The following is a 27,022-nucleotide window of genomic DNA, read 5'->3' on the forward strand; positions in this document are numbered from 1 at the left end:
GTTTTGACTGTTTCACTTCCAAAGAGATATTGATGTGTGGAAAAGCATTTAAGATTGATCTTCAGTTATAATTTCATAAGGAGACTGTCTGCTCCATGAAATTTCCCAAGCTTGTAAATCTCCCTTGGTAAGCCTATTGCACTTCAGTGCCTCTACAATAGGCTTTCTAAATATTTTGCAATGTGATTTTTTTTTTTTTTTTTACGAGAGAATATTTTAACTAGGACACTAACTGTCCTTGGCCTTTCTATATCATTTGAAAAGGGCTGTAATGTGATTACTTTGCTCCAGCTCTGTTAGATAAATTGAAGGGCCTTTCCCTTTTCAGCAGCCATTGGATACACAGCAGAAGCAAACTTTCATTTAATATGGGCCTTGCTCTTTTTTTTCTCTTCTGTGGTGCACTTAAAGGTAGCTATGTAGTGTCATGTAATAGCTCAGAAATCTTATTGGTAGCAAAATAATATATGGTGCTTCTGGGCAGGAGATGAGGACACCCACTGGAAGATTGTCTTAATAGAGCAAACCATCCATCTATTTATTTTTAAAAAATTGAAGTTATTGGTCTTTCTGTGATCTAGCAGCCTGCTCTTGACAGCAACTGCAAGAGGGCATGCTTTTGAAATGAACTGCTTTGTGCTAACTTTTCATCCTCTACATTGTTGCACTAAAATGCATTTTCCAGCCCCTTATTAGAAACCCCATATCAAATTAATTATTTCACATATCTGAAGATTCTTGTATGCCAGTCTTTGCCTCCTTTCTACAACTGTAACGACTGTTGTGTAACTGTGGCGTGATGGCAATTTTGGACTTTAACGCTGTGGTCAGTGTTCAAGGAAAATTTGCTTGCTTAATTTTAAATAAATATGCCTAGACCTACTTGCATATCTGAATTTCAGACAGAAGTGAGAAGGTTTACTGAGATCATGCTTCTTTGGGTAGCATGTGCATACTCGTTTTGTCCTATGTAACATGCAATGCTGCCTGCAGGCTCTTGAACCTAGGCCAAGAGGTGCAGGTTATACTGAGGTTTTGGATTTTTTTTTTTTTTTTTTTTAAAGGAAAACAATATACGGAGCAATAACTTTGAAGAATAAAAGGTGGATTTTGGAGCACTTCTTTGGAAGGCAACAAAACCTGCATTCTCCCAAAAGTAGAGAAGTGTTTGGCAAATGAAGACAGTCCACATGATAGTCTTCCTTTCTTCTCTCCTGTCACCTCCTCTGCAGGAAGATGCTGTGAAGTCTCATAAAGTAGGGTTTCTGAGGTTACTTTGGCTTTCTGGATGCTGAACACTTCCTGGTTGCTTAATAAAGGCACATTCAGCCTCAGAGTGATATTTCAGCATTTTATTTCCCTTTGGAAGTGTGACTTTGAGACCAACCCCAGAATTTCACTCTGTATGGACAGGACCTGTGCCTTGAAGCAGACTGGGAACTGACAGGGCCCTGCTTGCAAAGTCGTCAATGTATGCCAGAGCTAAATACATCATTAAGGTACTGCCACTTTGTTTCTCGTGATATTTTATTGCTTTTTATTGTTCCAGGTGTTTGCAGCTCTGTGTTAAGGAAGGATTGGAAGCGCACTGTGCTAGCAGTAGCGCTGGGAAGCAGACTGTTACATCCTGGTATGATTCTGCTAGTGTTTGAAGACGCAAAGAGCAGGGAGGGGCTCAGGAGGGGGAAAGACTGCTTTTACCTAATGGTTTTTTTCTATCCTTGTGTGAAAATTTGGCTTAATTAAGGGGAAAAAAAAAACCAAACAAAAAGAATTTTACTAAATCTAGAAGGTTTATTTGTGGCTTGTGGGTGAACACTATTCAACACTAGAGCTGCTGTCAAGTTAAATATTTGTCTATGGTGGCCAAGAAGGTCCTGCATCTGAGTCGCCATCTGTAAGTCTTCTGGCCTAACTTGAATTGTAGTCAGTGCAATATGCGTTTCCCTTCAGTCATATGTTCATGTCTTCAGGTTCATTGCTGGTATAGCCATTTCTGCCTCTTCTCTTTGCATTCAAATCAATGTAAAGGCTGAAATTCTGTGATGACCGGAAGACTTTCTTTTTTTCTCTCCAAACATCTGCTCTTGCCAAGTGGACTGGCAAATCTTTCACATGGTTTTACTCTAACGTTTCCCCCCAACCCTCCTTGCTTTATGAACTCATGCAAATATTTGCTTGCTTAAACAAATATTGATGACATTTTAGATTGACTAGAGTAGATTTTACACCTAACTTCATCTGTTGGCAAGATGATCATTCTTGTCTCCTCTGTTTAACCTTTTCCTACCATTGCAGTTCATCTTGGATCATGCATTTCAGACTCCCTCCAGAGCAGGAAAATACTCTGTTCTCACATCCAAGATTCTTTTCCCTGTTGTTCACCGACTAGAAATCCAGACGTTACCTTCGATTGACTGAATATTACCTCATGTTTGGCTGAGGGTAAGACTGTGCACATAGATAAGAATAACAAGCTATTGTGTGTAATCTGCTCAAAGGTAGAAGAGCACTTCAAATGCCTTGAAATGAAAGAAGGTAGACTTCCTCCACTAGAAATGAGACACAAAGTGTACACAGAGACACTTACTACAGAGCAAAAGGCATGCGTTAATTTGATTCCAAATCCACAACCTCCAACACAAAGTTTAAAGGGAAAAATGGAATTAAAGACATCTGTTTGATAATTTCCTTAAATTTGAGAGTTGCTCTAAGTTGCTAAGGATACTAAATAAGGCATAGGAAACAAAAATCCTATAATCCAGAGAAATCTATCCTCATAAATCAGAAGGTATGAGAAGAGGTGGAGAGAAAACAAGGTTTTCCTCCCTGCCTCTTAATATGCTATTATACAGGACACATTTGCAACGTTGTCATTAAGCTAGCAGAAACTGTATGTCACATTGGTGGTTTAAACTATATTTGGCATTATAGGAAGCCAAAAATCAAAGCTTGTCTTGCAGTGCTGGGAGCCAGGAGGGGCTTGCAGGAGAGAAGAGGGAGGACTGCTGTCTCTCTGAGGCACTGCAGTTGCATTCCAGGTGATCAGATGCTAACTGCTAAATAATTTGTTAGACAAATACACCTTTTTTTCAAATTATTCATGGGTTTGTTTGATTTGTGAAGTTTACTAGATACAAATGTATCAGTAAAGGTAATCTACCAATCTTTGTGCATGCCATTTGCTATAGTAGAGAGATTCTGTTAACATATTTCAAAGTGATGAGGACTACAGCTTTAGTAGTTTCTAGAGACCTTATTAATTGTTCACGATACCTATAGATCCTTTAACTTTTGTGTTGCCCAATAACTTTTCCTTATCACACATCTGAGTCACTAATGAGATTTGAATCCCATTTGGCTGTGCTCACACCTGTGTCATTTGGCACTCGGGGCACAGTTACTGCTGTGTTCATGTGCCTCAATCTGATTGACGGAGTTTTGGAGTGTGTTAAAGAGGGGAGATTTAGATCCCACTGCATTTCTTTGTGTGTGCCTGTGTGCACTTTCTAGATGGTAAACCGTGAAACATGATCACAGCATGGCCTGTATCTGCTCTGGATATAACGTGTAAGGAGAGAAAGACTTACTTATGCAGAAAGAGATGGGGGTGTGTAAGCAAGGTTGTGCTTAAACTAAAAGCAACCTGTTTGAATGGCAACCACTATTTTTTAAACCATTTCATAATCTAGAATGTTTTCTTAAATATCGTTATTCTACACCTACTCCATATGTGCATTTCCATGTGTGTATTATGAGCAGCTCACTATTTCCTGCATGCATCTTTGAGCATGTGTGGAATGCCACTTCAACAGATTAGATTCAAATTAGACTTTAGTAAGTAAATCAGGCTATTTTAGCAAACCATTTGATCCTTGGTCCTGCTAAGGAAGCCAGCTGGGTGGGTCTCATGTTTTTGCTGAACTGCATGTGCACTTCTGTGGCAACAAGAAATGATGGACAAAATATTTAAATTTACATCATGATCTACATTTCTGTTGTTGTTTCCTGAGGTAAACACAACTGACTTTAAGACAGAAGTGACTGTTACATGTTAAAATGTTCACGCAGTGAGATTATGTTCATGTCTTACTCTGGCAAAGACACTGAATTCCATTGGTGTTGCAGTCTCTTTTCCTTCTTTCATCTAACACACACATGGATTGCATTTGTAGGGGTGAGGGAGCAAGTCTTCAGCTTTAGATGAAAATGCCTGTTGAATAGCCATGCAGACTGCATCCTCATTGCTCTCCCAAACTGGATATATCTGCTCTACACCTGGGTCACTGAAATGGTCCTGCTGTAAGATGTTGAGAAGTAAAAAGTATCATCACCCAAAATGCTTACTATAGTCTAGAACTACTACAACATTGTGCTGCTTTTGCTAACCTAGGTCAGCCACTAAAATGCCTACTTTAAAATTCACTACAGACATCCCTTTAGTGATGGGATATGATCCTCTTCAGATTAATGGGAACTGATTTTTTTTTCTTACTGATTTCATCAGGAGGGGGCTTGAGCACCTTTTGAAGGCTATCTGTCTGTAAATGTCATTTTCCTTTTAAAAGGTTTATTATTACTAAGAAACAAAGCACTAATTATACCCTTCCATTGGCATAACTTAGATGGAGGAGAAAGCAATCATCCAAAGGGGACGAGCCCCGGGGAAGTGCAGCGGGTGAAGGGGGAGGCTTTTTCCTTGCTCCTTCTGAGCCAGCCGCGTTTACTTGTAGGGTGCCACTTCGGTAACTAGCGAGGAGGAGCCCAGCCCGGGTACTGCCTTCCCCGGCCGGGCCGCGAAGGCCAGTGGCATTAAGTGCGCCTCGAAGCCCCGGGGCCTCGCGGGGTGAAACCGCCGCCTGCCCGGCGGCCCGGGGGAGGCGGCCGTGGCTCGCCGCCCGCCCGGGGTGGGGCCTGGCCCGGCCCCCGGGTGAGGCAATCAGCGGCGGGGCCCCCTCCCTCCTGCTTTACTCAGTGCTCCCGGTAGCTCTGGGCGGCGGCTGCTCGGCGGACTGGCTTGCGGTGAGGGGCGCCGGGAGGCGAAGCGAGGGTGGCGGGCCGGGCTGGTCAGGCGCTCACTGTCCCCTCTCTCTTTGCAGACTCGGACTCGGCCCAGTGAATCCCAGAGATGGCGAAGGTGAGGCGGGCGGCCGCGTCGCGCAAAAGGGCCGCCGTGACGGGCTAACGACCACCGGGGCCCCTCGGCGGGCTTGCCCCTGCCCGTCCCGGGACATCCTCGTCGTACCTCTCTCCTTACTTATGTCTGATTTATATTCGGTCTTCCTTAAATCAACCCATCCCCAAGCCTGGGGAGACGCGGAGGGGAGGGGGACGAGGAAGGCAGCTAATCATGTGAGGCGCGCGTCAGGCACAAGTTTTTTTGCCCCGCCAGTTTCCACTAATTTGTCCAAGTTTTCGGTACTCTGTTTATATTATGCTTGGGTGGAGGCTCCTTCCACTGAAGGAGGAAAGAGAAAAAAATACTACTGTGGCTATGCCCAGTGGGGGCTCAGGCTTGGTACTCCTGTCCCCAGCTTTCTCGTATCTAACTTTTTCTGGAAGCCTTGCAGCTATCGCACAGTACTTTGCCTGGTTTTTATTTTTCCTTTCTGGCCCTTGTGTTGCTGCTGTTACGTTTGAGCCTGGATGAAGGCTTGGAAAATGGGGTGGATTCCAGCGTTTGTTTCTATAGTTGCATCAAATGCACATGCTCTGGAAAGTTAAATAAGACTTTTTCACTTTAATAGTATTTTACTAAATTCTTAAAGTTTTAAGTTTTGAGTTTGTTTGTTTAGGGGGTTTTTTTTGAGGGACAAAGAGGGGATTTTTCTTTCTTTAAACATCAAGCTTGGTTTGTAGGATGCATCTTAGGAAGACAGGGACCCCTACCCCTGCCAGTGCAGGGCGTCTGGCCGGACAGATATATGTGGACAGCCTTTTATTACAATACATATAGCATTGCTTGAGGGTGACTTCTTTTTAGTAAAAGTGTGGAAATCTGCAGTTTTCTTGTCTATTCCAGAGAGAGACAAACTTTTAATTCTTGGTCTTTGTAAAAGGAATATTTCATTCTTTGCTAGTGCAAGCCAGTTACTCTGGTATTCACATAGTAGAATTTTCTGCTGCCTGAGGTAACACTTGGGGCTGGGTTAGTAACTGTGGTGGGTGGAGGTAGGTTGAAGTCAGTGAAACAATGAGATCTTGTACTAGGTAGGCCTTGTCCTCTAATTTCCATGTTCAGAGGGCTGCTTTCCACTTCAGTAGTATTTTTTGCCTGTGCAATCATGCAGCCATGAAAGAGTGGGAGTGTTAAAGCTTTATAACCTGTAATTTATGTTATAAAAATAATAAAAAGTTGAAGAATAAGCTCTGCTCCTCATGGCAGGTGTCTGTTCTAAATTTTGTCGCACCATGAAGTAATGGTAAGAAATGAAAATGCCTATCAATCATGAAATGTTGAGTGTCAATCGACAGTAGTTATTTATATGTACAACTAAAGGTTCAGAGTTCAAAAAGCTTGCACAGCACAGTTTACTGAAGTCCAATTTAGTCTGGATACATCGCTGAAGAATAAAACCTTTGAAGAAGGTAAGTTATCTTCGGAGCCTTTGTCGCTGAAGTATTTGTTCTTGCTAGTTATGGGAAGCTTTATTATTATTTTTTTTCCCAAAGACCTGAAGGATTTTCTGTGTTCCATGTCCAGGACAAAAAGGTTCATTCATTTTGTGGGAAAATTTACAGCATGCCGTAATATGCTGTGCAGACTGGTCTCTCCATGCTTGTGTTTATCTACTTTCTTTGGAGGAACACTGCTGTCCGAACAAGCTGCCTTTTCTCACACATCTGTATGTGTAGTCATCTTTGTTAATGCATAGATGCACGTGGTACGATCTGTTCTGGCTTGATGAAGTATCTGCCTTGGAAATGCTGTCCTGTGTTTGGTAATTCAGAAATCTGGAAACAAAGCAACAAGAATTTTTTATGCTTGCATGCTGTGGACTGGTCCGTTTCGGTCTGCTACTCCCAAATTTTTCCCTGAATGTGAAGTTGGGAGCATTTTGTGTAGCCATTTGTAAACTGCCAGGAAGGGATTGCTCACTGCTGGGGAAGGTGTGTCTGTTGTGCGCTGTATCTGGAGTTCCTCTTCTGCCAATGTGCATGTGGGACTTGGAGCACAGGAATAGTATTGCCAACTCCAGTAGTGCTTCAAAGGATTAGGTCTCACATTCCAAACGCTGTTTCAGAATTGAATCCTAAGCAGCTTTTTGACTTTGTTGAGGTTACTTGTGAGGTTCTTTGAGTGTTTTTGCAAAGGTCCCTGCATTGGTTCATTCCTGTATTACTGTTGCATGCTCTTCTTTTCCCTCTCTTCCACCTCCTCTCTTTCTTTTTTTTCCTTTTTTCTTACTTTCTCTTCTCCCTGTGTTTGGTATTTTTGTGGTGTACTGACTCGGAGTTCAACACAGATGTTGTGTAATTCCATTTCTTGTCAGGAGTTTAAATTTAGTGGGGCAAATATGAATATAGTCTGCTGACCAGAGCTTACTCCTTCTATTTAAGTGGACAATCTGAAGCATTACTAAACTGAGAGAGGTGTTTTGTAGAGGCATCTTTATAGTTGTGCATTTGCCTTGGCTCTGTGCCTATATTCACCCACTCACAATATAATTTACATCCTACTGACCTTGAAATTTTGGTAAGGATGTCATGAAATGATTATATATTTCTTACATGATATTAGTTTCAAAGGACAATTTGAACTGGTATGTCTGTGTTGTCTTCAATGGCCGTAAAGGCTTTTGATTTACCAGTGAACATGTGTTGTGCTTTATCTGTAAGATGTCTGTGCTTGTTTAAGAAATCTTAAGGCAGTCTATCATTTATTCTAGCACGTGACCTTCTGGGCTGTCTTCTGAAAATAGCACACTTTCTCTGTTTGTCAACCTGCGTGCTGGAAAACATTCTCCATTTCCATTCTTACTACTCCACAGTTTTCCTGTGCCATCTTGTAAACAGATGGCTGCTTAAAAAAAGTCATGTACCACCTTTTCTGCACTAGACACTGGGCTTTCCAATGGCAAATTGATGAGACCCTACTTTTGTTGCTGCAGAGCAGCATCGTGAAAGGGGGTAGCTCTTCATTTATGGAAAATCTAACTGCTAAGAACTTGCTGTGAGTGGGTACAGAGCAAGGGTAGCCAGGAAGAAGTCTGAATCAGTTTGAGTATGGTCTTTTGTTTACTGATAACAAATGCTTTGTATTTAACAGTGGCTAAACATGGGATCTTGTGGGTGGGAAATTTTTCGTGTGCTTGGTGGGAAAAATTAAAAGGAACCTCATTAAGTAGCTATTGTTGGTGTTACAGATCATGCTGTTGCCAGGATATGTGGCCACATGACATCAAATTGTGAAGCCAAAGTTGTCTCTTGGGAGAAGTTAATGTAGATCTGAAGTGCTGGTTAGAAACATCTCACCTGATGAGATTGTATTTTCTTTCCCTTCTGCAAACTTTTGCTAGAGCAGAATAAACAAAAATAAGAGAAAATGTGAATTTCCTCATTTGGAGGGATATCAATTCTAGAGCAAGATCATCTCTTGCTATGAAGTTGGTTGGTTTTTTTCTTTCTTTTTTTCCTTTCTTTTTTTCCTCTGCCTTTCCTCTTCATGCTAATTTTTTGTATTTGACAGCTTAGTTGGTCTCATTGGTAGGCGTCTGGAGAAAATGGAAGCTGCTGTTTAGTGTGTAATCATAAATTGCACTTGCATGGCATATGATTGCTTAACAACAGTCAGTGTATTGGGGAATGTAGAAAAGAGAAAAATGTGGGCAGGTTTTGGGTGTTATAATCTCGTGATATTCTTTCTGTTGAGGTCTTGCGTGTTGTGCTTCTTTTTATATTCTACTGCCCAGTGTAGGGTGTTGCTATTTAATAAGGGATCACTCCAAACTGCAAAAGGATTTCTGTCAAAGACTATTTTTGCATTCTCCTCTCCATTGATGTGCTTTGGGTTCTACTGGGTGGGAAACTTACTAACAAAAATTAAAAAGACCTGTGAGGCTGTAGTGTTATTGTTTATCTGTTTGCATACATGGCAAGGAATGTTCCTAGAGATACTAAAAGTGACATAATTACTCTATAAAAAGTTATGAAGTTTGTAAATAAACGTTAAATAGTTGTCTTTCAGTTCATCGTTTTTTCATATTAGGTCAGGATGGTGTAGCAGTTGTGATGCTGTGATCCATCTGCACAAACCAGTTTGTTTCTATAAAGTTTAAACTCTACTTAATGTTGAAACTGTAACTGAGTTGTCTGATAAATGAGTGTCTGGCTTTTGTCAGAAACTCTTTTGTATGGATCTATTATTTTGGCAGAAATGTCTGGTTCATAGCTCCTACTTCACATTTTGTGTGACTGAAAGTTGACTTCAGTGATTCAGGCAGCAGTGGTGGTTTAGAACAGGTGCTTGCCCTCTCTTTCTCTGGCCAAAACTGCCACGTTTGGGAAGGAGGAGACAGCTCTTCTCTCCAGGGACTGAGTTTGTTACCACTGCAGAGCTTTCTGCCATTGTCCATTGATTCTGCAGATGAGAAATTGGGACTGGAATAACTAATAAGGATGCTTCTGGATAGTAGGGTATTTTAGATGGACTTGTGGTTGTTAGAGATGGTGTACCTGAGTATTTCCTGCTATACCCCAATTGCCAGGCCACACCGCAGCCCTCTAAAAAGCTAGGGGAATAGGTTTCTGACATGAAAGTTAGGGATGGTTTGACACTTTCCCAGTGATGGGCCAACTGTTGTCAGTGTCACATCTGCCCACATCTGGCTTCTGAAGGCAGTTAGGCTGTAGGTTGGACTCGGGCCTGCAAAGCTGTGTCCGAGCTTGTCTTATAACAACAGCCCCTGCTGTGATGTTGCTCTATTGGCACCAGCATATAGGATCAAGGGCAGTAGATGTAGCTGGAGATTCTGCCATTATAACTGCTGTCTTTGTGGTACCCAGGTGACATGGATTTTTATTATGCTGGATGGCAGAGCTGCAGCAATATTTCTGGTTTGCAGGGTAGGGCGATTGTGGCAGGTAGTTAGCCAAAATGCAGTAAACGTTGTCTGTCAGAAGGGAATGCCTGGAATGCAAGTGGTGCCCAGACATCAAGAAAACTCAGACTACAGCTGCCCCAGAAGAATTTCAGAAACTGATCATCAAGCTTAGTGTATGTTGAGACTATCTACGCTGTGCTTTGGAAAAGAGAGTTGTGGAAAGATTCTTGTTAGTTAACAAAAATGAGAAGGATGAGGCAGAGAAAGATTTAATCTAGCATTTGGTGTTCACACATACGTTGTCTAAAACAGCCACAGAGGAATGTTGGGCTGTTGTCACAAGACTTAGGAATTGTGAAGGGGAATTCCACTTGCTTATAACAAGATAAGCAAAGGAAAACTTTAACTTAAAGATCAATTTCCTCTGAGACCTGTTGACCATTGGTCATTTCCAAAGGAGAATTGTGGTAGTTCTGTAATATTAGTTATGCTAAGATTATATGAAACAAACCAGCGGGAAATATGCTTTTAAATAACCCCATACTGGCTGGTGTGGTAATAAGGGAGGGGGAGGAATCCAGAGGCTTTTCAGTCTTTATCTGTTTTACCAAATTACATTCAATTTATAAAATTGAGTCCCAAATCCTTGAGACTTTTTCATGATAGCCTTTGGAATTAGTTAGGAAAAGGACAATAAGTACATATTGCTGTGCATAAGTTTGAAGTACTGCCTACTTGTAATGGGCAAAGCAGAATGGTTCAGGGGAATTGCTGTTCCTCTGAAGTATGCTGGATATTGGAAAGCATCTGCCAGAAAGAAGTTTGTTGTTGCTATTAAACACCATACTTAGTGTTCCAATTTGCTGAATTACAGCAGAGGTAAACCCAACACATTACTGCTTGTGCAGTAGGAGGGGTAGGGAGTCTCTGGTGGTGTTAATGCACAGGTGGCCTGAGAGCCAGCAGTGCTTTGGGGCAGTTTCTGGTTAGTGCTTGCCTGCTCTTTTCTCTCTGTGCTCTTCTGGCTGACCTGTCTGGGATGAGTACATTGACTTGAAACCAAAGCACTGTGTGGCTGAAATTTGCTAACTTGAGGGAAAGACTGTATCACAGAGGCCAGATGGCTGTGCTGCCTGTGAAATAATCTGGTGCCAGACTCAGTAGGTGTCTTGGCACTTCCTTTCATGATCTTTCTTGAGAGTGGAAAAATGCCCTGCCTGTACTGATTACTGCTTTTGTACAGCTATACTTACAAGAAATTTCCCTTCTTCAGCTTTTAGAAAAACCTCTCTATTCCTAAAACCCAGCTATTCCCCCTTTTGGCCATTGCTTGACTCTTCTAGTTTATAAATTAACTACTGTGCTATACACATACAGATTCTTGAACTATCATGTTTAATAAAGGCAAGGCTTTTCTGTAAGGGCGATGACTATCCTTCTGTGTTTGACCCAAAGAGAAAGTCTCTGAAGAGTCATGTTCCATGGAAACCTAGTGGAAATATTTTTGTGTTTGGACAGGCTAATCTTTTATCCTTATGTTTGACCTGTTATTTCTTTTTAGCTGTAAACTAATATGAGAAATATAGCTGAATCACTTGAGTAAAAAGTTGCTTATGCCAAAAGAAACACGATGAAAAATTGAAAGCCACTGCAGAGTTCAGTAGGTCTCATTTGCAACGTGATGGAAAAAATCACTGTGATACTGGTTGAGATCTCCAGTAGTTTGTTCTTGAGGAATGGAAGTTCTTATTTCCAAACGTGTGTTGGATCTTTGTGCAGCTTTTCTAGCATACACGATTTGTGCAAATAATTTCCTAAATTACTTTAACAAGTGATAATTTCTTAGTCATTTTCCTGCGTTCAGGCTCCAGTGTTGTAAATACCAATCCTGCAAACTACCATTGTGTAAATATACCTGAACTTAGCTGGTGTACTGCCAAGTAAAACCATAGTAGTACCTTTTGAGTGAACTGTGTTTAAATACCCACAAAGTGCTATTTAGTTAGACAACTGCAAGAAAAACGCTACCGTGTTTTGGATTGTGGATTCAAATTCAGTCCGAGATCATGTATGGAGAACTGAAAGATGGTATCTTCTATTTCATGGATTTTTCCTTTTTCCCCCACCCCTTTTTTCCCCCTTCTAGTACACAAGAGGCACTGTGACAGCCTTCTCTCCTTTTGATGCGAGAGCTGATGCAGAAGCTCTTCGTAAGGCCATGAAGGGAATGGGTAAGAATAATTTATTTTACAAAAAGGAAAGGACTCTCTTTTGAAAACATCGTTTCTGAACTATTTTTTTTTATATTAGCAATTGAGGGTAGGGCGTGTGTCTACATGCCATGGAATGACAACCCCAGGACTGCAGGAGTCTGGGCATGTCCTAGTTTGACTCTGCTGCTCTCAAGGATGTTTATTTTTAGGTTAGCATAAGGGGAAAAAAAGAAGGTGGTTTTGGACATTCCCCATTAAAAATTGATGCTCCACAGGCTTCTCTGCACACAGAGTTTTACTGCATAGTATGCTAGACTGTGGATTTACAGATGGCAACTGTGGAGAGTTATGACAGTATAGTAGAAGCTCTGTGCTTGGAAAATGTGCAACAGCCCCCTCAGTCTGGAAGTGGGTAAACACATTACAGTTACTGTGAACAACAAATGCAAGCACACAGCATGAATGTAGACTAACAAGTGGTCTTAAACTCATGCTGTAGCTTTCTGCCCCCAACTTCCCTGTGAAAGCAAATCCTAATTTGCTACTTTCTTTGAAGCTGCCTGCAGGAAGAAGACGGGAAATATGATATGCCTCAGCCTATTGACAAATTCAGTCGGGCTACTAAGATGCTGTGCTGTGAGGGCTACCTTGCAAACTAACTTATATAAAATGGATAATACCTCCGTAATTGTGTACTCTGGGGTGTTTGGGGTTACTGGACTGAGTTTTGCTGAGAGTCAGTGGACTGTTTATTCTAAAGTAAATCCCTTGGTGAGCCCAAAGGCAAGGCTCCTCTGCAGAATACAGACGGTGACTAAATGTTATAGCTGATGCCTGGGGTGCTGGGAGCAGTGTCTGGAACAGAGCACTGATGGAGAACAAACAACATGTAGGTCCTCCAGCCATATTTTTGCAATAGCAGAACACCAAACCTGGCTCGGCTTGGGGTATGGTAACATTTGTTATTTAAATGCTTCTGCTGTTCATCAGTAGACTGTTATTTTCAAAGCATCTTTCATTGCCTTTTGAGTTTGTGCCACTGCTGTTTGTGTTTTAGAGCGTGTTTGTAACTCTTTGTTCTTTCTAACTTCAGGGACTGATGAAGAAACTATTCTGAAGATCCTTACCAGCAGAAACAATGCTCAGCGTCAAGAAATTGCATCTGCCTTTAAAACCTTATTTGGCAGGGTGAGAAGAAAATACATGTAGAAATGAGCTGATTGTGGCCTATGATGATTACTCTAAAACTGTTAGACACATTCATAACACTCCTTGTAAAAGGTTCCTTCAAAGAAAATCTAGTTTTCTTCTGTCTCCTTCTCTCTCCCACCGGGCCATATCCTTAATTGCTGGCTAGGTTAGAATACTCCTTTCAGGTTGGCACAAATACATTACTTTCTTCTTTGTATTTCAGTCCAACATGTCTTAGATTGGGTTTTGTGGAAGAGCTGCTGTAGTTTCCTGTTAGTATGCTTCTAGTACTGACCTCATTCTTGGTATGGAAGGAGTTATCAAATACTTTGACGCAAGGTCTGTAATGTAAGGTGGTAGCAGGAAAAGAATTTTTTAGTGCTAGAAAATGTGACCAAAAAAAAAAAAAAAGCAGCCTAATACCATCAGAGAGAACAAAACCAAATATATTGGTGGATAAAGCCATCAGTGAGTTCAAAGCAAAGACAGCTTGTTTCTTTCTTCCAGCATTGTTGGATCCTTTAGCATTCTGGCTGGGTAACCTTTGTTTCAAATAGCAAGTGCAGTGAATGACTAGGGTTTGAAGAATTTCTACCTTGAAAAAAACCCAGAACCCCACAATTATGTTTCAGGTTTTCCATATGCCCTTGTATCCTTTTCTTATGCCTTATTTGGCTACATTTGTTTCAGTTCAGGTATCAATTAAAACAAAAAGAGCCCTGTCCTGTATGCTTTTTGATGTGTCTCCAGAATCTTCTACCTTGCAGACATACATGCATCCATTTAAAATGGTTAGTCCTTGTTCATTACAGCACTATTTGTTCTGCATTAGGATCTTGTAGATGACCTGAAATCAGAACTTACCGGCAAATTTGAAACGTTGATGGTATCTTTGATGAGACCAACATATATTTTTGATGCTCATGCACTGAAGCATGCCATCAAGGTAAGAGGAGTGAGGGAAGGGAATTAATACATTACGTTTATTACTCTTGTTGTTTTTTAGGAATGAATGTTTGATTGGTAAGGGGAGTGTTAATAGAAGTCATTTGGTTTGGGTTTTTTTTTTAACTAGGAATGTTATGTTAACATCTGCTATTATTGCTAATGCCATGGTTTTGCCTGGTTTCTTATTCATCCTGTTAACTCACTGGAGATAATGTAGAAATCTAGTCTGTATCATGTTTTATGTGACATTATTTTCAGGAGAAACTTTGTGATCTTTAGAGAACAGTGTTGCTGTAGATGCAGATTAAAATCTAGATAGTGTTAAGACTTGTTCCTTCTGATTTAAATACAATGAGTAGATCTGCATGTTGCTTTTAAATTACTTTTGCTGCTGAAGTGCAGTGCTGAAGTCCAGTGGACACTCAGTTTTTCTGCTGTGAGCAACCTAGGTTTTATAGCTACACAGCTTGATGCATAGGCTGCAAATTAGTTCAAGGCATTTCATTAAAGTGTGACGTTATTTATATGTCTCTTCTTGACTATCCTTTAAGCTAGAGAGTGTTCTGCTCCAGATGGATTACCGCATAACTCCAAAATTGATGGGCTATCATACTTGTGTAAACTGGTGTCCACCAAAATTATGAGCGGGTATTATTTGTGTTATTGAGTATGTTCTAAAAGCTGCCTCAAGTAATACAGAGGGAATTGTTGATAGCCCTGTCAGTGTTACCTGTCTAACATTTCTCTTTAGCTGAATGCATTTAGTGCCTTCCTGGGAAGGCCAGTTAAACAAACAGTTTACCATCTATATGAGTAGATATTTTAGTGTGTTTTCTTCCATGTGGTCCTATTTGGGTTTTTTTTTCCCTCTGTCACACCTGTCTGGTGTGGATATTCAAGAATTTGATGTCCCTGGATTGTTTACAGAACCTATTGATTAGAGGACATTGAACTTGACTAGTGTCAGGCAGTGCTTGCTTGGGTAACTCTTAGATATAAACTCCCAAGATCATTGATGACCAACTAGTTAATGTGTAGGCTTTAGTCAACTGTGCAAGCTAGTGAACCCATGACCCAGCAAATAGTATCTCAAACAATAGAAACTTTAATCCTGGAAATTTTCTGTAATGTCTTTATATGCAGTGGGGGAAGGGGAGATGGCACCTGACAAAGAAACTGATAGAGGCCTTGTTGACTACAAGGAAAAAAATGTATTCCTGTGCTCCTCTTGTTGACTTAGGAGTCAAAGACTGACAGGGAAGTGACAGAACAGATGGGCGTAGGAGGGAAAATAGAGATAGTGAAACAAGAGTGGTTTTGTTCTTGTCACTTACAAAAAATTATATTAAACACAACATGATAGGATTTCAGAGAATGTGTCTGCACAGGAAAAGATGGCGATACTAGCTGCAGTTCAGCTAAGGTGGATAACAGTAAAGATGTGATAGCAGAAACTTCAGTGCAAGATAACAACTCAGCTAAGAGTATTATGCCTGTGCTGAAGATCGTTCTATCAATTTTCACTGTTCCTGCTTAGATTAGAACTAATATAACTGCCTGCCTGACTTGCTGAGTAGGCATGTTCTTGAAATGATCTCTATTTTGAAAATGATTACATGTAACCTGGCAGATTTGTATTTTGGATATCTTTGTATGCAGCTAGTATTTGGATTTTCCTTACAGGAAAGGTTGTAAATAACATGCTGAAGCACAAAATACACAGTATTGTATTTCAGTGTTGCTTTTGTGAAATGACTTCTTTGGAAGCGTAAAGAGCAATGGCTTATTCTTACAGACAAACTAGACTCAGACTTGCAGAAACAAGATATTGGCTTGGCTTTTGTAAATTTTATCCTTGTAAAAGTGAAGAGTGCCCGTTGTGCCTCCTGTAATTAGAGTGCAGTAGCTTAAACTATCTGGGTTAGCAATTCTGTTGTAAAATGTGTGTGTTTGCAGTGGAAGAGAGAGTGGGTTTAACATAGCACAGTTCATAGAAGGGTAAAGATCATTGCTAGGTGGCTCTATGTTTATCTGTGTACTAGTTGATGAAAGTACATGAACCAGAGCTAAGATGGAAACTGTTACTCCATTCACTTACCTTGATGTCACTGTCTGTAATAACGAAGAACTGAGGCATATCTGGGTATGCTTGAACGTGGAAGGGATCATCTGAATCCTGCAGCAGTGAGCCTTTATTAAGTGTTGGGTTGGTTTTGAATACAATCAAGCTGGAACTGGAAGAAATTCTTTCCAAAACCCCCACAATATACCAGAAAGAAGAAAATAATTTTTCTTTATTTGGTCCAAGTATATAAGCTGATGCTTGCTTTTGATTGTCAAAGGGAATTCTTGTTTTCTTTTTCTTATTCCGTCAACTGATTTATACTTGCACCCTTGCAGGGAGCAGGAACCAATGAGAAAGTGTTGACTGAAATTCTTGCCTCCAGAACACCCACGGAAGTGCGGAATATTAAGCAGGTTTATCTGCAAGGTAAAGTTCTGTATAAAATAAAGTTCTAGGGTCTCTGTTAAATTATCCTAATATGATTTTAGCTCATCTTTCAAATAAGGTCTATCTGCAAACTGATGGATGTGTCCAATAAGTGGGATTTCATTCTGCTGTGTTGCAAAACTTCATATTGAATGAAACTAGAGTTTGGATTGTAATTTAAAATAGTTTTTATTTTGAGGCTATGTCTGCAGGTTATGGCGTTTTGTGCTTTATAGTTAGAATTCATTCAAATGCATTTCTTTTTTTAATGCATTATTTTCATCCCTTTGACTGAAAGGGTATTTTTCGTTATTGGAAACTAGAAAACTGGTATCACATAAGCAAACAGAAGTGATTTTTTTTTTTTTTTCCTTTCGCTTAGTGTTCTGTTCAAATGCATTTGCACTAAAGCAGGTGCAGCTTTTTGGTTGTCCACAGGAGTACGTGCTTTTACCCTGCGATTGTGGGGTTGGGTTTTTTTTAAGGCACTGTTTAATTCAACACATTTCTGTTACCTCTATGCAGATTCCTGCCATGCAAGAAATTCTCATGTCTTAATAAAGTTCAAGGCAAAACTTAAAGTCTCCAAGGGCAACATTTATTAGTACTAGACTTTTGTGGGCTCACAGTTGTTTTACAGTTGAGTGCCATATTTTAGCATAACTCCAGACCTGTATGCTCTTTAGTTCCTTAAAGACCTGAATCTATGCATGTCACCTTGTATTTAAAAATATTTTGAGTAATCTGCTCCTGATACTAGGTGTGAGATGGTGGGGTTTTGTCTCTTTTACAATAATGTTAGGTTGTAAGTGAAAGCAGAATATTTCCTAGTTGTTCAAGCTGTTTCTGATAAATTATTCTACAAACTGTGAGGCAAATTAACTTTTTGCTTTTCCTTGCTTTCTCCTCAAAACAGTGAGGAAGTCTGTAAGGTGGTGAACGGGTATTGCTCTTTTGCAGAGTATGAGGCCAACTTGGAGGATAAGGTCACGGGAGAAACATCAGGCTATTTTCAGAGACTGCTGGTGGTCCTGCTGCAGGTCAGTATCTCTTTGTGTGTCAGCATGTGTGTACGATTTTCACTTGTTTTCCTGTCTGATGTACGCTTGTCATTTTCTGCTTAATAAGCTGGGATTCTAGATAGACCTGGTGATAGGCAGGACTGGTTCTGAAGCTGAGTCACTTCCCCTGGCTTGCAGGGTCAGTCTTGAGCTCTGTTACGGGCCAGTTCCCTGTCACTGAATTGAAAAACTTCTGTGGTGCTCATGGGTATAGCAGAGTGCCTGCTACCTGGGTTTTGAAGGCAATAGGAGAAGAGAACGTTTATTTCATGAAGATACATGCAAGCAGAAGGGAAAATAAGGGGATTTTGGAGAAAATGCATTCGGGTTTGACTTCTCGCAGTAACTCTTATGAGCTCAATATAACAGAAAAGTTGTTTTTTGATTCAACTTTTGATTCTTCAGCTTAACAACTTTTTAAAATTCTCTTTAGGCGAATAGAGATCCTGATGGCAGAGTTGATGAGGGTCTTGTTGAGCAGGATGCTCAGGTGGGTGAATGACTTGGGTTTTGGGGCATTTCTATGAGTTACCTTGCAAAGAGAATGTACAGCTAGAGAGTTATCATTGCTGAGGCTTTGTGAGCAGAGACACCCACTGCTGGAAAACCCAGAGATGTTAACAGTTAATATCTGACTTGAACTTCACTCTGAATTCAGTCCTTACATATCATTGTCTTGTGTACGTTGTAGTGAAATGTTAATGCTATTTGTAAAGGGATGTCTCCATAGAGGGTGAAATACTAAAAAGAGAAAATATACCAAATATTTTTCTTTACCATAACCAGATAAGTCTTAAGAATTGCCTCTAAAGAGTTGCTAGGGACTCGCATATTGCCCTTTGCAATTATTGTCCATGATGTCACTGATCACTAGACAGGAAAAGGCATACCAGCAGTTAATTGGTGTCCTTGATGCTGTCTCTTGTTGGATGCTATTGGCTTTGTGGTTAGTTGTAGTGATGGTCAATATTTCAGCAACTGGATTACAGAACTCCTTTATTGCATGTTTCTTCTCAATTATTTCAGATAACTCTGGACTAGACATTTTCCTCTCATAAATTGTCAGTTGAGTTGAAAGAAAATATATGGATTGTTCAGGGAGGAAAAGCAGAATACCAGATCAATAAAACATTCTCCTGATAGCAGGGCAAGATGGAGACAGACTAGCAAAATGTATTTTACTGGCACAGGCCTATCCTTTGTTATGTAAATTCAGGAACCCTTGTTCTTCTGCTATTAAAATTAATCCTGTGGAAATTGGAGCTTGAAGATTACCAAGCCGCATATTTGAATCGTGAACTAGATTGTTTCATGAAATTATGTCAGTCTTGCCTTTACCTGGGCTTACATAATTGAGGAAACACATGAACCACAGGCCGTGGTAGGTAGATAGATTCCTTTTGGCCTATTTGAGTTTAAATGAGCATCTAAATTTAGGAGGCACCATACCTAAATGTAGAAAAAGTCTTGGCTTTCTAAATGGTCTCTGTCACTTGTTACGTACATTGGGCTTGAGCTGGGACCCAAACAGAGAAGTGTTCTGTCACATTTCTCTGTATTGATATCTAATGTTAGATTCAACATCTAACATAGCTGGAACAGATTCAGAGAGTTTTCTAATTATTGTTGCGAGGTACAGATGGTCAGAATTGAGGTATGTGACTGTGCAAATGTAAGGCTGGTTTTGGCAAATAAAAAAACAGTTGGAGAAAGCACTCATACTAGAAGATAGTATGAATATGCAGGGAACTTTTTTGAGAATGCCTGAAAGCTTAACTTTTTGGAAGAGATTTTGTGAATATCACTTTTTTTAAAGTTAGGCAATTAACGTACATTTTGGGTATTGCACAGCAGCAAAGCAGGTAGAAACTTAGAGCTCACAGAAAATGCCATTCGCAACTTCTAGTATCTCTAAAGAAATGCATTCCTGGCGTTTCTAAATGCTCTTCTGGCATTTCACATTTGCTACTGGATGGAGAGCTTAGCATATATTATTTGAACTAAATATACATGCAGTGCCTTAATAGCTTTTTTTTAACCCAACTGTTTGTACTCTGTGCTGTTAATATTAAAAAGAGCATGCAGCAGTCATAATCCTATTCAAAACACATTAGTGATACAAACATAAACAGGAAATTCATAACATCCTATTCAGGTTTTACAGTGTGAACAGACAGGTGGCCAACAGTGTTGCTATGCAGCAGATTTGTTTGTTGGGATTTTTCTAAGAAATATTTGATTGCCTGAATATAGGTGGTAACCTGTTTGCCTGTCCTCTGCTCACTGAGGAGGGAGAAAAAACTATATGCTATGATATATACAAACCTTTCTCCTTATATGGTGTTTAGCACAGGATTTGGAAAAAAGCTCCTGAGTGTCAGGAAAAAGAACTCATTTCATTTTCTGATCTTTTTTTTTTTTCCCCTCCTTTCTCATTTTCCCCTTTCTGTTGCTTATTCCAATTTCTAGAAGTGCTTTACTTTCTGAAGCGCTGCTAATAGCTCGGTTGTTTTCTTCATTGAAGAAAGACTTGCCTGAAGAGCAGTGAATATGCTAAAACAATTAAAATCTGTTACTGATCTGGTTTCATATGGCTAATAATTTAGCAGCCCACAAATCCTGTTTCTGAGAGCTGCTAAATCCATCTTCCCCTTCCTTTTTGGAAAACTTCCTCCTGGGGCAAGTTAGCATGATTATCCCATCAATATGAGTCATCATGTAATAAAGTTTTGCTAGTCTGATTTGAAAAAGGGGAAGGAAAAAACCCTGAAAAAGCAGTACTGGGAATGGCTTTTATCTCCTGTATTATCACAGTTTCAGAAAACTTCAGGCTTGTGAAAGGGACTATGCACACAGTCAATTTTAGGGCCTTAAGCAGTATTACTTATGTAAATGCTTTCACAGTTAGTTTCAGAATTTATCGTTTATTTCTTTCTAACATCGGTTCAGTACTTGGCAATTTTATTTCTTTTTTTTTTTTTTTTTCCCTCCAGCTATAGCTTGCTAGTAAGTTTAATGCTCCTTAGAGTGAGACAAATAGAGCTTTTCAACAGGGTGGACACATAACAAATGCTGTTGTTTTGATCTCTTGAATTTACAACAGGTTTTGTTTAGAGCTGGGGAGCTGAAATGGGGAACAGATGAAGAAAAGTTCATCACCATCTTGGGAACCCGAAGTGTTTCCCATTTAAGGCGGGGTAGGTGGCATGGTTCATGTATGCTTGAAAACTTGTGTGTGATGTCTCAGTGTTACCCAGCTGGTGGTAGAAATGGTAGAACAGTTGTTTCTGGTACTGTGTTTGTCAAGCCCAGAAATCCTTAACCACTTCATCCCTCTACTTAATACATCTGATTTTGTTTCCTGTAATTCAGTTCCTCCCTAGCAGTGATGATCTCCTGCTTGAAGGAGTGGTACAATACATCTGAGGGACAGCTGGGGTATTTCTTTCTGGATGCTTGTTTAATTTTTTTTTCTCTTTTGAAAAAGAGGTCATGGCAGTAGAAATGATGCTGAGAGTCTGTTATGAGTCATCGCAATCTGATGGAGATCCAGCCCTGAAAAGATCAACCCTTTTATAGGTTCATATTTTATTAGCCGTTAATAAAGAGACAATAATTTTTTTCCCTGCTCCTTACCCATTCGTAAGTCTGTTTTACCAAGCTGTTTAGGCCATTGGAAATAATGACCAGTAAGTTTTGCTTTGCTTCGCCAATCTTTTTGTTTTCCTTTTTGAATCTTTGGATTCATTTAGATTTTCAAATGTAATTTGATTTGTGATTTACTGTTTAGTTTTTTACTGTTATTTGCTTTAAAGTAATCCTAAAGTTTGTTTTGATGCACCTAACATTCACTTAGTGTAATAGAAAAGTAAGATTTCATAGAAAACTCATGTCTTACAAATATTGATCAAAGCAGACTTGAATAGACTGCCAATAGGCCAGTTGGTTTGTGTGAAGTTAATTTGATGCAGTAGCGCAGTGTAGACAAGATCTTAGACCCTGGGAAAAATGCTTATTTCCTAAAACTTCCCTTTTTTCCCTTTCCTCCTTCTCCCTGCACCTTTTCACTGGATGTGTTCACAGAATCACAGAATGGTTGAGGTTGAAGTGGACATCTGGAGGTCATCTTGTCCAACCCTGCTTGAGCAGGGCTACCTAGAGCAGGCTGCCCAGGGTCATGTCCAGACGGCTTTTGCACATCTCCAAGGACTCCACAACTTGGTGTCCACCAGGACCCCCAGCTCCTTTTTTGCTAGGCTGTTTTCCAGCTGGTTGACCCCCAGCAAACATGTCCTGGTACGGGAGGTTGTTCCTCCCCAGGTACAGGAATGTGTTGTATAAGAGCAATCTGGTAGGAAATAGGTATTTAAAATAAGACAGAGGGAAGAATGAGTGGAGGGTAGCATTTGAACTGTGGATAAGGAGATACTGTACTGAGGGGTATACTGGAAGAAATCTGGCTAGACATGTGACTGAGCATGCTTTCTGTTTTGCAGTGTTTGACAAATACATGACTATTTCCGGCTTTCAAATTGAAGAGACCATTGATCGCGAAACCTCTGGTGATTTGGAGAAGCTGCTTTTGGCAGTTGGTAATTAAGTCTTACTAGATCTAGAACTGGCCTTCTTTATTGACTTGCAGGCCTCCTTAAATTGCAGTTGTTACAGGAAGTGTCATGAAAACATGGTTCCTTTTTAAAGTTAAACACCTAGGATCTATTTTTGTAGTTAGAGAATAGGCCTTTATTCTTCCTTGAATAGATGGGGGGCAAGTGGGGCGGGGTGGTGGTGAACTGCATTCTGTTTGGTCACGTGCGCCTCTGTCAAAGTGAGACAAACCTCTGCCTTTGTTTTGTATTCCTGGCATCTCATTTAGGACAATGTCATAGTAGATTTGTAACTGGGAGTAGAATTTGACTAACAAGGTCTCTTTTTTATTAGAATTATATGGTGCATTCTAACTCCTAGAACCCAAAGAGTTGTAGCAGAGGACCAGACTTAGCTGGCAGCTGTATACTTAATTGTCCACACTGGAGAGAATGATCCAGTAACACACACCTTGTCTTTGACAGTGAAAGCTTGTCCTGTATTGAATAACAATCGGTAATTTAATCCTTTGCCTTTTTTCAGTGAAATGCATCCGAAGCGTGCCTGCCTATTTTGCCGAGACTCTGTATTATTCCATGAAGGTATGAACAAGTTTTCCATATGTTATTTTCCATCTCCCCCAGCTACAATTCCTCTGCCTTTCACTTGTTCTTCATTTCTTCTTTCACTGCAAATGCCACCAGGATACTGTATCAGTAAGCATCTGCAAAAGGTTTGGGGAATGCAGATCTGGGAGAGGATACAAATGATTCACAAGCTTTACTTCGAGGTCGTTGTAAGTTTGTCAGACCATAAATCTTTTACAGGAAACATCAGTCTCATCAGCTGTTTTTGGACTTGTTACATTGGAAAATGTCTGGCTAGATCCACTTCAGCTAAATAAAGACTACAGCGTCTTTTGGTGGTGGATATATTGAGATAGTAAAGATGACCAAAAACTAAATTGCAGATTGTGCAGGTTTAGTGCTTTTTGTTTCAGGGATGAGTATTTACAGACTGAAGGTGTAGTTCACTTTGAAACACATTTGGATGACTATCCATCCCATTTTGAGAAGGAAAAGAAACTCATCAGAGAAAAAGGAAAGAGGCTAAAACCGCTACAAAAGATTCTGCAGAGGCTGTCAGTGATACAGCTGTGTTTGTTGGCTTCGCCTTCTCTTAGATGGGAAGAGATAAGCAGGGAAAACTGTATTTTTAACTCACAGTGGCTAATATTAATTAAACCTGAGGTAGGTAGCCTATTGTTTTCAGGCAAGTTATCAGCTTCCCTGAAGAATTCCTCCCTTCCCCTTGCTGAAAAGCACTGAAGTATGTTTGTCACCAGGTCGTTGTGTTGATGAGGTATCAGCATGAGAATTAGTGAAAAGAGATTAAATGGTAGCCTAATCTGTAAAAGCTGCTTTACTGCTTTTATAAACATCAGTCTAAAATAAGATTCAGGTGGAAAATACAAAATATTATACCAGTACGCTGAGAGCTGTATGAGGAGGATTACTTTTTTCTTATTTAGCTATTTATTAATTTTTATTTTTTTAAGCAATGCGATAGGAAACCTTTTTCTGTAGGTTTTAGTATCTTTTAAATTTCTCTTACGAGGGGCCTGATTAATGTCTGCTGGCGAGACCCCCCAATTATTAATATAAATAAAAATCATTAAGCACTTCAGATAAGAAAGGTCATAATTTATTACATTGGCAGAAGAGTTTGTACTACTGATTAATCAGTTTGGCATGACAAAGTTCTACAATGCGCAGAGTTTGCTTTCATGATTAGATGGCACAGACCTTGGCTTTTACCAGATTCTAATGTCAAATCCTACTCGGAAACCACCGGACTCATGGCATAACTTTTGAGCAGCTTTAGGGCATTTTTAGGTGTAATCCAAGAATATTACACCCAGTCGAAGGATTGAGTGAGCCTGGACGTTAGGCTGAAGATGATCGTGGGGGCTCTGCCAAGTCCTTCCTTGAGGTGCATTAGCAGGTCAGCATGTGAAAATTTGTATCGCTTCAGCTTGTGTGGAGTCTGACTTGTCTGAGCAGGAGGGGTCAGGATATCAGTCTGGCACAGCCTGCCAGTACAGGAACTTAAAATGTTTAAAGCAATAAAGATTAATAGAAGAGTGGAGCATGTTTGCGTGGTTGGAAAAGGTTTATGAAGCTACCTTTATAATAAACAGCTGGATAATTTGTGGAATGAGTTGCTCTGCCTGTGTCTTGCTGTACAATGTTACATGCTTTGTATTAGTCATTGTTAGGACTTACGTACACAGTTCCAGAACCGACTGCATTTCTGCAGTCTCAGACCACATTGAAAGGGTGATTTGCATGTGATTCTGATCGTGGTGATGAGATACTTCTGTGTAATCTTGGAACTGGATTATTTTAAATTTATATTGGTATTCATGGTTGAAGCCTCTGAGATGAAACATGAAATAAGAGGTCCGACCATATGGCACTTCATGGAAATCCAGGGATTAGAGCATCTTGCGTGGTCGGTCCTCTGTTCTCTACATTGCGGTGTGAATGTCTTGTGATACTGTCCCAAATATTCTCTGTTCTGGAGTATAAATGTAGTGCAGGAGTGTTTTGAAACACTACATGTTGCACTCTGGTTGTTTGTATTTGTTGTTTTGCTACAGCATCTGTCCAGAACAAACTCGTATTTTAATATTATTTAAACTTTTCTCTTTAGGGGGCTGGCACTGATGATGATACCCTGATCAGAGTCATGGTTTCAAGAAGTGAAATTGATCTGTTGGATATTAGACAAGAATTCAGAAAGAATTTCGCAAAGTCATTGCATCAAATGATTCAGGTAAAAGTACTGTTCCGTTGTCAGGGAAAACAGGGGTGATTGAGATGTCATTGTTTCCACCGTTTATTTTTACGGAAGGGAGTAGATGTGAGTAGAGCTGGACAACACAGTGCACTCAGAGCAGCGGTGGCTGGTCTGCCGTTTTGTGAAGTACCACGTAGCGTCATTGAAGTGGGGACACTTCCTATGAAAAGTTAAAGGTTACTTTCCACTGTTCACTAGGAGAGCAGATGTGGTTTTCTGAAATGACAGTTACTCATACGCCATTTTTAGCTGCTGCTTCATTTCCTTTTCTTGTCTGAGTTCCTTCTAACTTTCAGTGCTTCAGAAAGGGTGCTGGCTCCAGAGAAATAATATTGGGGTTGGGAGTCCAGATTATCACGAGGTTGAAGTTTAAACCTTGGATTGTGGTGTGGAACCTTTTGCACCATTTCAAAGTGGAAAGCATTTCACTGTGGAATTAGTCTGAATCATAATCTCCTTTGAGTGGATGGGAAAGAGCCAGCAAGAAATCTAGAGCCAGCTGTTGCTGCAAAGTTGAAGCCAAAATGCTTTTTTTTTTCCTAGTAATTTTTTGGGGGTATTTTGTTTTATTTTTAATATTTTAATGCTGCTTTTTACTATTTTTTGTTATCATTCATAACATTATGCTCTCTTGATTAGGCTGGGTGGAGTTGCTTTTGACACAGTCAGCTGTCCTGTGGCATTAGTAGCAGAGCTTCGCATTAATTAGAGAGAGCAGGGCTGGGGCCTTTCCAAGTGATGGAAGGTGCACTTTGCTTTTGGTGCTGCTTTGGGCTTCTCCTCTGGACTTTCTCACTTGCAGATGAATGCATTCTCGTATGCAATGGGTAGCTTAGTTCTAGTAAACCTTTTGGAGGCTTTTTTTGTTTCTGAAAATCTGTCTGTATAAATATAGCTCTAACATAAGAGACAGAGAACTTCCTTGTGTCATTCCTGAGTGGAGAGTCATCCAAGTGGATTTCCTGTGGGTGGGACAAATGTATAATCCATTGGAGTTCTCCTTGGCTGCTGCTGTTCTTCACATTTCTGTGGTTGTGACTCATGGTGACTGGTCTGTTATATTAACAGAAAGATACATCTGGGGACTACAGGAAAGCACTCCTGCTCCTTTGTGGTGGAGATGATGAGTAATGGTGACAGTGACACGAAGGATTTGTTGTACTCCAGCTTTGCAGCCCTTTAGTTAGCATGTCTAGCTAAGTTTTTGTATCTTAATGCTTCGTGGCTGTTCGAATTCATACTAGTATTGCACTTATTAAAAATGAGCGTATTGTTGTCCAAGTGATAGCTGATCCCTCCTCTTCCTGACGTCCCAACTTCCAGGAATTTCAAGTGCCTTCTGTGAGTATGCGAGAGTCATCTTCATAGAAGATGGATACTGAGCACAGAACCCAGTTCTTTGCAAATGTTTTGCTGAAATAGAAAAAAAAATCATGTATTTCACTAATAATTTGAAGATTCTCTTTTTTTGCTTTTATTCCTTATATTTCCACTGAATGTTAAGCTAGCTCTAACATTGCAAATGAAGAAAACATATGCTTTGTATGTAATATTTGAATGAATTTGCTGAACATAATACAAGCAATCATTGGAAATCTAAAGGACCAATAAATTTTTTCCCTCTCA

At 40.1% G+C, this 27,022-nt stretch overlaps 1 protein-coding gene across 2 annotated transcripts; it reads left to right on the forward strand.

Annotated features, from left to right (window-relative positions):
* The first annotated feature begins 1,418 nt into the window (after positions 1 to 1,418).
* ANXA5 (annexin A5) lies at positions 1,419 to 27,022 on the forward strand. Of its 2 annotated transcripts, XM_054824148.1 has the most exons (14): positions 1,419 to 1,499; positions 2,299 to 2,445; positions 5,100 to 5,137; positions 12,190 to 12,274; positions 13,350 to 13,444; positions 14,280 to 14,393; positions 16,796 to 16,886; positions 17,847 to 17,926; positions 18,381 to 18,437; positions 21,051 to 21,144; positions 22,444 to 22,539; positions 23,078 to 23,136; positions 25,250 to 25,372; positions 26,465 to 27,022. In XM_054824148.1, the coding sequence occupies exons 3-14, from the start codon at positions 5,129 to 5,131 to the stop codon at positions 26,525 to 26,527; spliced, it is 966 nt and encodes a 321-aa protein (XP_054680123.1). In that variant the 5' UTR covers positions 1,419 to 1,499; positions 2,299 to 2,445; positions 5,100 to 5,128; the 3' UTR covers positions 26,528 to 27,022. The 2 variants fall into 2 exon arrangements, with proteins under 2 accessions (XP_054680123.1, XP_054680122.1); XM_054824147.1 differs by lacking the exons at positions 1,419 to 1,499; positions 2,299 to 2,445 and adding an exon at positions 4,866 to 5,022.

Source organism: Grus americana, chromosome 4 (genome assembly GCF_028858705.1).
Source record: "Grus americana isolate bGruAme1 chromosome 4, bGruAme1.mat, whole genome shotgun sequence".
NCBI classification, from domain to species: Eukaryota; Metazoa; Chordata; class Aves; order Gruiformes; family Gruidae; genus Grus; species Grus americana.

Excerpts from the sequence above, each read along its gene's own strand:
- ANXA5 (XM_054824148.1), top strand. Across the intron at positions 18,438-21,050 it reads TTGTTGAGCAGGATGCTCAG|GTTTTGTTTAGAGCTGGGGA; the intron begins GTGGGTGAATGA and ends AATTTACAACAG. Across the intron at positions 23,137-25,249 it reads CTCTGTATTATTCCATGAAG|GGGGCTGGCACTGATGATGA; the intron begins GTATGAACAAGT and ends TTTTCTCTTTAG.